Raw genomic sequence first — 12,635 nt, 5'->3', positions numbered from 1 at the left:
TATCTTAACCTTGGGGAAAAGAAGTAAAGCATATCTACTGTGATTTCACTTGTTAAAATGTAAGGGCATGGGATAGAGAGATATTTCAGTAGGCTCACAACTATGAGGACCTAAGTTTAAAGCTCATCCACCTTCATCAACAGTTTAATGTTGGTGCAGGTATCTATTATCCCAGCATTGGGGAAATGGAGAAAGGAGATTACTAGAGCTCACTGTCCCCTCAATCTAACAAAATTGGTGAGCTCTAGGTTCAGTGAGTGACCCTATCTTTAAAAGTCTGGTGGTTACACTGCTTGAGGTGAGTGTGGGCTCTACTTAGGCCCCAACTCTCGCCATCATTCCTTACTTGGATCTTTCTGGGTTTGCTTCTCCAGAAGAGTGGACCCACTCTGGCAAGAAGGACCACCTTGAGTCCAGTCACAACTCATTCTTGGCCCGCCTTCCTCCCTCTGCCCTCTCCCTGACCTCCACTTGAGTCTTGGCCCCCCTATGCCCTCTGCTTGAGTGAGGAGAATACCAGAAGAGGCCAGACCATCCAGAGTTGCACACATCGAAGTCTTGGTCCAAATGCACCACCGGGAGACTAGAGGAGAGGGAGAGACACCACCTGCACCCACTTGAAGAAGGGATGGGAATACGACAGTATAAGAACGTACCCAACAAGAGAAAGGCCAATATGACACCACCAGAATCTAGGAACTCCACTCCAGCAAGACCTGAAAAGCCCAAAGCAGATAAAGCAGAAGACAAGAACCTTAAAAATTATTTTATGAATATGATAGAGACCCATAAAGAGGAAAGGAGAAAAACCCTTAAAGAAATAGAAGAAAAAAACAAACAAAAAATTACATGAAGTGGAGGAAAACATGAACCAAAAAATTCAAGAAATAAATAAATAAATAAATCTCTTAAAGAATCTAAAGAAAGCCAAGAAAAAAATAACCAAACAAGTGAAGGAAACAATTCAAGCAGGTCAAGGCCTGAAAGCTGAAATAGAAACAATAAAGAAAACACAGAATGAGGAGGGATGCTGGAAATAGAAAAGCTGGGTAAATGATCAGGAACTACAAATGTAAGTATAACCAATAGAATACAAAAGGTGGAAAAGAGAATCTCAGGTGTTGAAGACTCACTAGAGGATATACAATCACCAACCAAAGAAAATCACAAGTCGGACAAATCCCTAATCCAAAATATCCAGGATATATGTGACCCCATGAAAAGGCCAAACCTAAGAATAACAGGTATAGAAGAAGGTAAAGAAATACAGCTCTAAGTATGAAAACTTCCCCAACCTAAAGAAGGATATGCCTATTAAAGTACAAGAAGCTTACAGAAAACCAAATAGACCGGACCACAAAAAGAAGTCCCCTTGCCATATAATAATAAAAACACCAAACTTACAGAATAAAGAAAAAATATTAAGAGCAGCAAAAGAAAAAGGCCAACTAACATATAAAGGCAGACCTCAATGAATTACACCACATTTCTCAATGGAAACTTTGAAAGCCAGAAGGCCGTGGATAGATGTTCTACAAATGCTAAGGGAACATGGATGCCAGCCCAGACTACTATACCCAACAAAGCTTTCAATATCTATAGATGGAGAAAACGAGACATTCCATGACAAAACCATATTTAAACAATACATATTCACAAATCCAGCCCTACAGAAAGTACTGGAAGGAAAACTCCAAACCAACGAAGATAACTACACTCACAAAAACATAGGCAATAGATAATCCCACTTTACCAAATACCTAAAGAAAAAATGGGGGGATATCCACACACAATAACACCACCACCAACAAATCCAAAACAATCAAGAATCAAGAATCAATGGTCATTAATATATCTCCATGTCAGTGGTCTTAACTTGCCTATAAAAATACACAGGCTAAGAAAATGGATATGAATATAGAATCCATCCTGCAGTTGCATACAAGAAACACATCTCAACGTCAAAGATAGACGTTACCTCAGAGTAAAGGTTTGGAAAAAGATTTTCCAATCAAATAGACCCAAGAAACATGCTGGTGCAGCAATCCTAGTATCTAACAAGTTAGACTTCAACTAAAATCAGTCAAAAGAGATGAAGAAGAGCATTTCATATTCATCACAGGAAAAGTTCATCAAGATGAAGTCTCAATTCTGAACATCCATGCCCCAAATATGAAGGCCCCCACATTCGTAAAAGAAACATTGCTAAAGCTCAAATCACATATAAAACCTCACACACTTATAGTGGGAGACTTCAACAACCAAATCTCACCACTAAACAAGACCACCAGACAGAAATTTAACAAGAAACAAAGGAAATAACAGGACTTATGACCCAATTGGGATTAACAGACATCTATAGAACATTCCATCCAAACACAAAAGAATATACCTTCTTTGACCACATACTTGGCAACATAGCAAACCTCAACAGATACAAAAAAAATTGGATAACCTTCTGTACCCTGTCAGATCAGCATGGTTTAAAGTTAGAATTCAATAAGAACACATTTTGCAGAAACCCTGCATACTCATGGAAATTGAACAATGCACAATTGTACCATACTTGAGTCCAGGAAGAAATAAAAAAAGAAATTAAAGACTTCCTGGAATTCAAGAAGAATGTAGACACAACATACCCAAACTTATGGGATATCTTGAAAGCAACGCTAAGAGGAAAGTTCATAGCACTAAGTGCCCACATGAAGGAACTGGAGAATAGTCACACTAAAAGCTATATATCAAAAAAGAAGCAAACTCACCAAGGAAGAGTAGATGCCAGGAAATAACCAAATTGAGGGCTGAAATAAAAAAGTAGAAACTATGAAAACAATACAAAGAATCAATGTAGCCAAGAGTTGGTTCTTTGAGAAAATCAACAAGATAGACAAAACTTTATCTGAACTAACCAAAAGTCAGAGAGAGAGAGAGAGAGAGAGAGAGAGAGAGAGAGAGAGAGAGAGAGAGAGAGAGAGAGAGAGAGAGAGAGAGCATGCTAATTAAAAAAACAGAAATGAAAAGGGGGATATAACTACAGGCACTGAGGAAATCCAGAGAATCATCAGGTCATATTTTGAAAACCTGTCCTCCACAAAATTCGAAAATGTAAAGGAAATGGAAGATTTTCTGGATAGGTATCACCAAGATTAAATCAAGAATAGATAAAGAATTTAAGTAGACATATAACCCCTAATGTATAGAAGCAGTCATCAAAGTCTCCCAAACCAAAAAAAAAAGTCTAGGGCCAGATGGATTCAGTACAGAATTGTACCAGAAATTTAAAGAAGAGCTAATACCAGTGCTCCTCAAATTGTTCCACACAATAGAAGCAGAAGGGACATTGCCAAACTCTTTACAATGCTACAGTTACCTTGGTAACCAAACCACACAAAGACACAACTAAGAAAGAGAACTACAGACCAATCTCCCTCATGAACATTGGTGCAAAAATACTCAACAAAATACTGGCAAATCGAATCCAAGAACACATCAGAAAAATTATCTACCATGATCAAGTAGGCTTCATCCCAGGGATGCAGGGATGTTTCAACATACTAAAATCCATCAATGTAATCCACCATATAAACAAAATGAAAAAGAAAAAAAACATATAATCATCTCAATAGATGCTGAAAAAGCCTTTGACAAAATCCAACACCCCTTCATCATAAAGGTCTTGGAGAGATCTGGGATAACAGGAACATATCTGAACATAATAAAAACAATATAAAGCAAACTAACAGCCAACATCAAACTAAATGGAGAAAAACTTATTCTTTAAAATCAGGAACAAGACAAAGCTGTCCACTCTCTCCATATATATTAAATATTGTCCTTGAAGTTATAGCTAGAGCAATAAGACAACAACAACAGGAGATCAAGGGGATAGAAATTAGAAAGGAAGAAGTCAAACTTTCTTTTTTTAAAATTAGAAACAAGATTACTTCACATGTCAATCCAAGCTCCCTCTCTTTCCCCTTTTCCCCAGCCCCCCAACAGACCCCCAGTCCCCCCATCCAATCTCCACTCTGATCCCCAGGGAGGGTAAGACCCTCCTTGGAGGATCTCCAGAGTTGGACATTTCATCCAGGGCAGGGCCTAGGCCCTCCCCCAAGAGTCCAGGCTGAGAGAGCATCCCTCATTGTGGGATGTGCAGTCAAAATCCATTTGTATGCCAGGGATACTGATCTACTACCCTCCTAGATTACCTAGGCCTCCTCATTGACACACACATTCAGGGGGTCTGGATCAGTCCCATGCTGTCTACCCAGCCATCAATCTGGGGTCCAAGAGTACCCCCTTGTTCAGCTGAACTGTTTTTGTGGGTTAAACCAGCCCAGTCTTAACCCCTTTGCTTATCAATTCTCGCTTTCTGTCACTGGATTCCAGGACTTCAGTTCAGTGTTTAGCTGTGGGTGTCTGCCTCTGTTTCCATCGGTCGCTGGATGAAGGTTCTGTTTCCCAGACTCACTGGCAATGGGATTGTATGCTGGCACTTCCCTGGTTAATTTATAAAATCCATATATGAATGAGTGCATACCATGTTTGTCTTTTTGTGACTGGGTTACCTCATTCAGGATGATTTCTTCTAGTGCCGTCCATTTGCCTGCAAATTTCAAGATTCCATTGTTTTCTTCTGCTGAATAGTACTCCATTGTGTGAATATACCACATTTTCTCTATCCACTCTTCAGTTGGAGGGGCATCTAGGTTGCTTCCAGGTTCTGGCTGTTACAAATAATATTGCTGTGAACATAGTGGAACAGATGTCCTTGTTGTATGAATGTACATCTTTTGGGTAAGAGTAGAAATGCTGGATCTTGTGGTAGACTGATTCCCATTTTCCTGAAGAATCTCCATACTGATTTCTAAAGTGGCTGTATGAGTCACCACTCCCACCAGAAATGGGGGAGTGTTCCCCTTTCTCCACATCCTCTCCAGCATAAATTGTCTTTGGAGTTTTTGATTTTAGCCATTTTGACAGGAGTAAGATGGTCTCTCAGAGTTGTTTTGATTTGCATTTCCTGGATGGCTAGGGATGTTGAGCACTTTCTTAAGTGTGTCTCAGTCATTTTATACTTCTCCACTGAGAATTCTCTATTTAGTTCTGTAGCCCACTTTTTAATTGGATCCTTTAGTGTTTTGGAGATTTGCTTCTTAAGTTCTTTGTAAATTTTGGAGATCAGCCCTCTGTCAGATATAGGGTTAGTGACGATCTTTTCCCAATCTGTGGGTTGCCTTTTTGTCTTGTTGACTGTGTCCTTTGCCTTACAGAAGCTTCTCAATTTCAGGAGGTCCCATTTATTAATTGTCGATGTCAGTGTCTGTGCTACTGGAGTTATGTTCAGGAAGCAGTCTCCTGTACCAATTCATTCAAGGATGCCTCCTACTTTCTCTTCTAAGAGGTTCAGTGTGGCTGGATTTACGTTGAGGTCTTTGATCCATCTGGATTTAAGTTTTGTGCATGGCGATAGACATGGATTTATCTGCAGTCTTTTACATGTCAGCCTCCAGTTATGCCAGCATCATTTGTTGAAGATGCTTTCTTTTTTCCATTGTATAACTTTAGCTTCTTTGTCAAAGATCAGGTGTTCATATGTCTATGGGTTAATGTTGGGGTGCTCAACTTGATTCCATTGGTCTATCTGTCTATTTTTGTGCCAGTACCAAGCTGTTTTCAGGATTATAGCTCTGTAATACTGCTTGAAGTCAGGGATGGTGATGCCTCTGGATGTTGCCTTGTTGAACAGGGTTGTTTTGGCTTTCCTGGGTCTTTTGTTTTTCCATATAAAGTTGGGAATTGTTCTTTCAAGTTCTGTGAAGAATTGTGCGGAGATTTTAATGGGGATTGTGTTAAATCTGCATATTGCTTTCAGTAAGATTGCCATTTTTACTATGTTGATCCTACCTATCCAAAAGCATGGGAGATCTTTCCATTTTCTAGTGTCTTCTTTAATTTCTTTCTTTAAATAGTGAAAGTTTGAACTCTTCCTTTCTAATTTTATCCCCTTGATCTCCTTTTGTTGTCATATTGCTCTAGCTAGAACTTCAAGGACAATATTGAAAAGGTATGGAGAGAGTGGACTTGTCTTGTTCCTGATTTTAGAGGAATCACTATTTGCAGATGATATGATATTTTACATAAGTGACTTGAAAACCTCTACCACGGAACTCCTACAGTTGATAAACACCAACAACAAAGTAGCAGGATACAAAATTAACTAAAAAAATCAGTAGCCCTATTATATACAGAAAATAAATGGCCTCAGACAGAAATCAGAGAAAGAAATCATTCTTTGCAATAGCCACAAACAACATAAAATATCTTTGGGTAATACTAGCCAAACTAGTGGCAGACTGGTATAGTAAGAACTTTGACTCTTTAGAGAAAGAAATTAAAGAAGGGGAAATGTTCCAGGATCCACAGGGATGACCCCAACTAAGAATCTATACAGTGGTGGAGAGGCTGCCTTTGATGCCCTTCTCCTATAATGAGATTGATTACTACCTTGGTTGCCATTCCTAGAGCCTTCATCCAGTAACTGATTGAAGCAAAATCAGGCACCCACAGCTGAACACTGAGTTCTATTTCTGGAATCCAGTTGCAGAGAGGGAGGAGAAATGAGCAAAGGAGCCAAGAAGGCGCTGGAGCAACCCACAGAGACAATTGACCTGACCTAGTGACACCCCACAGACCCCAGTCATAAAGCTGGGAAACCAGCTTTGGACTGAACCAAGCCCTCTGAATGTGGGTGCCAGTTAAGAGGCCTGGGCAGTCTATGAGACCTCTAACAGTGGAGCCAGTGTTTATCCCTACAGCACACATGGACTTTAGGAGCCCATTCCCTATGGAGGGATAGTATTGCAGCCCAGTTATGGGAAGGAAAGCCTGGGCCCTCTCCCAAATTATGTGATGGACTTCAATGGTCCCCCGTGGAGGGCTTCACTATCCCTGAGGAGTGTGTGTGGGATGGGTTGGGGGGTTGGTGGGGACATGGGAGGATGGCAGGATGAGGGAATGGGGGGATTGATAAGAGTGCTTCTAAAATAATGTATATATATATATTCATATATAAAATCTGGTGGTTGAGTGACAGATGCTCAGAACTGACTTCCGACCACTACACATGGACACACACTTGCATACACATTCCCACGTGTATACATCCACGCAAACACATAACACAGCCACAGATCATCACACTTTTACAAGTGTAATAACACTAAATGCTATCCATTGTTTATAAATATAATTAGTTATTTTAGTAGTTGCCATATGATTATGGACTCATTGTACATTTCTGTGTGTTAGAAGCAAGTAATGAAAATGTATAGAACAAATGAGAGACAATGGGGATATCCCACACCCCCCAATGCAGCCCCCTGTTGAAGCACGGCTGGACTCACCCGAGCTTAGACACAGTAGCAACAGCTCTGCGTCTGTGCACATCTCGCACACCGCTTTCTAGGTTAGCTATTCATCATGCAGGCTGGCACAGTGCCGCTCTCTGCACATATGACCTGGTTTTAGTGTTTTGTAACACTTCAGCTTTGTGATGCTAGTATCTGGATTTGAGAACCTGACTTTGGGGGGCCAAGACGAGACTGTTTCTAAGTGACATGCCATCTCCCATTGGCAGATGTCTGGAGCCCCAAGATACAGGATGGTTTGCTTTCTTGCCAGAGCAAGTTCTGCAGGCACAGCTGTCCTGGCAAGAAGGCCACATCCTCTCCGCCATCTGCACTCTCCCCAGGCCAAGTGGGACTACAGAACACCATGGTCAAGGCCACACTGGAAAGGTCAGAGTCAAGGGCACCTTTGATTCGATATACTCGCTGGCTACTTGAGGTACCTTCCAGGAGGGTACTTCTGTCTGTCAGCTCGAATGAGCAGAAACTGCCTGAGGCCTAGAGGAAGCTGAGTTGTAGAGAGCATCCTTTGTTAGGAAGTCCCTTCTCTCAGCGGCCACTTCTGAAAAAGTGCAAGTCAGTGTGAATCTGTTTTCAGTGTGTAGAAGGAGAGGCTGCATGGTACCACACATGCTGCCTTTGATGAGGGCTATTTGGATTCTGGAAGGGAGTTTGTTGTGACATCAGTCATGCAGGGAGCCAGGAGATTTTAGCTCTTACAAGATGCTTATTATAGATAGGATGGTGAAAGCCTCTGGTTGGAAAGCAGCACAGAACTAGGTTGTTGTGATAATAAAATTTAAGGTCTAAAAGGAGGTGTACAATGGTCTGAGTTAAATGTCTCACGTTAATAACAGAGGGGGACTCGGGAAAATAGTCTCTCTTCATCCATTTGCGTGCAGCTCCATTGAGACATGTTTTAATAAGACCTTGGCCTTGAGCATGTTCTTGGGAACCCAACTTGAGCAAGAATCCCAGCTGGTTACTTACAGGAATTCCTCTGTGGACTCTGCTATCCCAGGGTTATAGCTGATCCCCTTGGCCAGCCTTCCGCAAGAATCTGATTAAGTCTGTTTAGCAAGGAACTGCCCTGCCCTCTCTGTAATTTCCATCCACTGATCCTCACTCTACTTCTTGGCTATCAATCCCAATTTTCCTTGTTGCTTTTGGAATCTCGCCAAATCTCTCTTCCCTGCCTTTCCTGCGGCAAAACTCCATCACAATTGGCCTCATGCTCATTGCACCGGTCCTCAGTAAAAGTGGCCTCATCATTTTAACAACTGTCAGATGAAAGTGAAAGTGTTTTTGTTTGTTGTTTTGTTTTTCTCCCATGGGCTTAGGGAAGTGTCTCATCTAGGGCAATGCATTCATTTGTACGCATTTTAGATTCAGCTGTAATGTCTGCCTTGCCAGCCTCCATAGCCAGTGCTCTCTTCCTACACAGGGCTGATTTTATGCTGAAAGGAGTGTAGATCAAGTTATTTCTTTTAATGTTTAATAAAAGCATGCATCTTATAGCCTTTGGATGTCGTAATTTGTCGGCTACACTGCCTTGGAGAGCAGTGCTTCTTGGGGTGACAGGCTGATGTGGTGTTTAACCTTGATTCTAATATGAGTGAATAAACCGGTCCTTCCCTCGTACCAAGCACTGCTGCATCTCAGCCATCTGTGACAGCCATGCCAGCATCCAGAGCATCAGGTATGATTTCTAGGAGGATGGCTGTGCTTTGAGTTACTGTTAAGCCTTAGCAGTTGATTAAAATTTTGTGAGTAGGTCTGGACAAGTTCACTCACAAATAAACACAAAGCAAACCAATACAAACCAGTTCATTTAGTATTTGCATCGTTCCAGGCATGATACAGGGGCATCGCAGCTGGTACGTGAAGTGCTGCTCGCCCGCAGGGAGGTCAAGTCAAAGAAGCAGTCCTGTAATAAAGAAAATGAAAGGATGGGGCAGGCACAAAAATAGGAAGAAATACACACAAAGATGAAAGAAAAGCCACAAAGGGGTTGTGGTGAATTTCCCTGTAGGAAAGTTATAAGATGGACAGAATTAGAGTTAGGCTTGAAAGGTGGAGACAAAGTTATTAAGAGGAAATAGTGATGGCTGGTTCAGGGAGGGTGGTAAATGTGGGACACGATAGGAGAGTTCAAATGAATCCAGGAAGAAAGCCATGAGGAGCAAATGGCTAATGATGGGCTCGGTAAGGACGGTGGAAACCACATTTCCAAAGACGAGGTCTAGAAAATGAAGCTGATTTGTGTGCCTGACATGGATCCTTTCCAGCGAAGCGTGAGGCAGACAGAGCTGAGTGGGTGGGGCTTGACCTAACCGCATGGAGACTAGGTGTCAGGGAAGAGGGTGAAAGCATCCCCCAAGCAGAAGACTCTTAGAATGCACAGATGACCCACACACTGGCATGCAAAGGGACGAGATGCTTGCTACCTGGTTGATTTGGGAGAAGGGTCATAAAGACGTGGAGATGGAGCTGATGTTGAGAGATACAGGCAAAGAGGCAGACTGGGAGTGACTGCACACTGTGCCTGCGGTTGGCTTGAGATTCAGCATGGGAAGTCCGCTTCTTGTGGGGCTGATGATCAATATTCCTGTAACTGATACAAATGTGGAGATGGTGGCCTCGGGAGGGACTTCAGATACTTAAGCTTTTCTTTAGTGAGCAGGTGAAGTATATGTAATGGGTAACACCATGTTTTGTACCTATTGTAGGGAGGTGAAATGAATAAGACCTCCTAGTTTTAGCTTGTGTTATTATTACTCTTCTTTGGATTCCATTGGTCTTCTTCTATGCTATTATTTTATATCCTCACAATTGCTTCATGAGGTTGAATTATCCTCAGGTAAGAAACTTGAGGCTCCTGTAGGATAAGTGGCTTATCCAAGACATTTAATTAGTGAGCTACAGGTATGGAAAAAAAACTAGATTTCTGATTCTTCTGCAGGCTTTTGGGACTCTTCTCCTCATACTGGGTCACCTTGCCCTGCCTTAATACATGGGGAGGTGCTTAGTTTTACTGAAACTTAATGTGCCATGTTTTGTTGATACTCATGGGTGGCCTGCCCTTTCCTAAACAGGAACAAGTGGATTGGAGGACAGAAACAAGGGGCTGGGTGAAGGGAAAGTACCTGCAAGAGAGGAGAGAGGCTGAGATATTAAATAAATTGATAAATAAATGTATTAAAAATCAGATTCCCCTATTTGTAGAGTTTATGGTTTCTTTTTCTTTCATTGTATCATGGAGCTCTGTGAAGTTCTTTGACCCTGAGGAGCTTACCTTGTGGTTTAGATGGCAGAAAATACACAAAATAATCATAACACCCTCAAAGAGTTAGAAAAGAGACATGCAGAGTGTGCTTTGGTGCGTGTAGGATAGGGAAATGCATTTCAAGCCAGAAGTATTTTGAATAGTTTGGGGAAGCAGGGTAGGGAAACTGTATGCCTTCCTAAGGCTGCAACCCTTTAATATAGTTCCTCATGCTGTGGTGACCTCCAGCCATAGAATTATTTCATGACTGCTTCATAACTGTAATTTTGCTGCTATTATGAATCCCAATGTAAACATCTGCTCTTTCTTATGATCTTAGGTATCCCTGTGAAAGGGTCATTAGAACCACTGTGTTATGACACCAGACCTTAAAGGTCATCACATGGGCTTCTCGGGGTAAACTATGAACCAAGGCAGAAACAGAGTAGACTTTGAGAGTGGATGAGACACTAAGAGTAAGTCAAGGGCAGGTGGCTACTCTGTTGTCAGGATGCCAAAGTCAAGAGGCGTTGTGTCGACACAGGCTAAGAACTGAGAGTAAGAGACTCAGCACCTCACACTCACAAGGCCAACTGACGGCAGAGTGAGAACATTGAGCACCTCACACTCACAAGGCCAACTGATGGCAGAGTGAGAACATTGGCCTCTGGGCCCTTCAAAAGCCTAAGATGGGGGAGTGTCTCAAGACTAACCAAAGAGGTGCTGAAACACGAGAGGGGAAGCCTGGTGAGACCCAGCCTCTGGAAAGGAAGGGGATGTGTAGAGAGGGCTGCCCCAGAGACTAGAGTGTGGCAGGGAGCCTGTCCTCATCAATCCTCTTGTGTGGTGCTTTCTGTCCCTTCTCGATCGGGGAAGGGTGGGCAGGAAGAGAAGAGCCAACACAGAAGATTAGCTAATGCATTGATCTACTTTGTCCTCCTTACCCTCCGAGCCTTTCTGTGGCTTTTGCATCTGGTCAATCTGTTAGAAATTTGGCTCAAGGGAGGAGCAGGTAGCCAATAGCACTACAGGCAGAATGAGGGACCACCCTGGCCAGTTCAATACCTTTGGTTTTTGACCTGTGATGTATCCATGTAACACATCAGAGTCTCTTCCTGTTGTTGCCTTCTTTGACTACCAGACCTGACATGCTCTTGGGCAGTTCCTGTTCCTGACAAGTCCTTTGCTTTAGGTCCAGTGGAGGGGGGTGTGAAGTTGCCTATAGTGAGATGTCTGCAGAAAATCCCACCATCCCCCTCTGGTGGAAACCCCTAGCGTCCCCCCTTGCGGTTCACACTCAACATAGAACTGGGGGTTGGATGGTGAGGACTGTGTCCTGCCCTTTCCCACATTCAGATGCACTGAGGAAGCCGTGGGGGGGGGCAGGCAGGCAGGCAGGCAGGCAGGCAGGCAGGCAGTCTCCAGCAGCTTCTTCCACCACACAGCTTCACAAAGGGCAAGAAAGTAGGTCTCTAAGAAAGTCTGGGAGCAAAGGAGAGCCAGCTCGGGAGGAAGACGATGCATTAGTCTAATTGCTCTTCTAAAACTAATGGGGCTTTTTATCTCTGAAGAACACTTTCATGTGATTTGGGAACAAAGATGCAGGTTTGGGTGGAGGGATCCTGGCTCCCCTTTAAATGGTATCCCTCGTTTGATAAAACAATCTCTCTCTTCTTGTTTTGTCCCCCTGTCTTTCTGTAGGTCGACGGACTATGGCACCACCTATGAAAAACTAAATGATAAAGTGGGTTTGAAGACGGTCCTCAGTTACCTCTATGTCAACCCCACCAACAAAAGGAAGGTAGGAGAAGTGGTCAGGAGATCCTGTCTTCTCCCTCTGGGTACAAGAGTGGCTTTGGCCATGAGCTAAGAAAAAATACATCATACCACTTGTGGAGGGCCTGCTTTATGTGCCGGGAGTGCTGTAAGCAGGCTGTGAATTTAACAAGAGTCTTGATGGG

The 12,635-nt window shown here is 42.7% G+C and overlaps 1 protein-coding gene across 1 annotated transcript in view; it reads left to right on the top strand.

Annotated features, from left to right (window-relative positions):
- Sorcs3 (sortilin related VPS10 domain containing receptor 3) overlaps positions 1 to 12,635 on the top strand; it is a 609,591-nt gene that overhangs the window by 264,161 nt on the left and 332,795 nt on the right. Inside the window, exon 3 of the mRNA XM_005063478.4 lies at positions 12,376 to 12,475. Coding sequence (XP_005063535.1) covers positions 12,376 to 12,475 — 100 coding nt within the window. The remainder of the gene's footprint in view (positions 1 to 12,375; positions 12,476 to 12,635) is intronic.

This window comes from Mesocricetus auratus, unplaced genomic scaffold, assembly GCF_017639785.1.
Source record: "Mesocricetus auratus isolate SY011 unplaced genomic scaffold, BCM_Maur_2.0 Super-Scaffold_4256, whole genome shotgun sequence".
NCBI lineage: Eukaryota > Metazoa > Chordata > Mammalia > Rodentia > Cricetidae > Mesocricetus > Mesocricetus auratus.
This window is presented reverse-complemented; position numbering and strand designations above follow the sequence as displayed.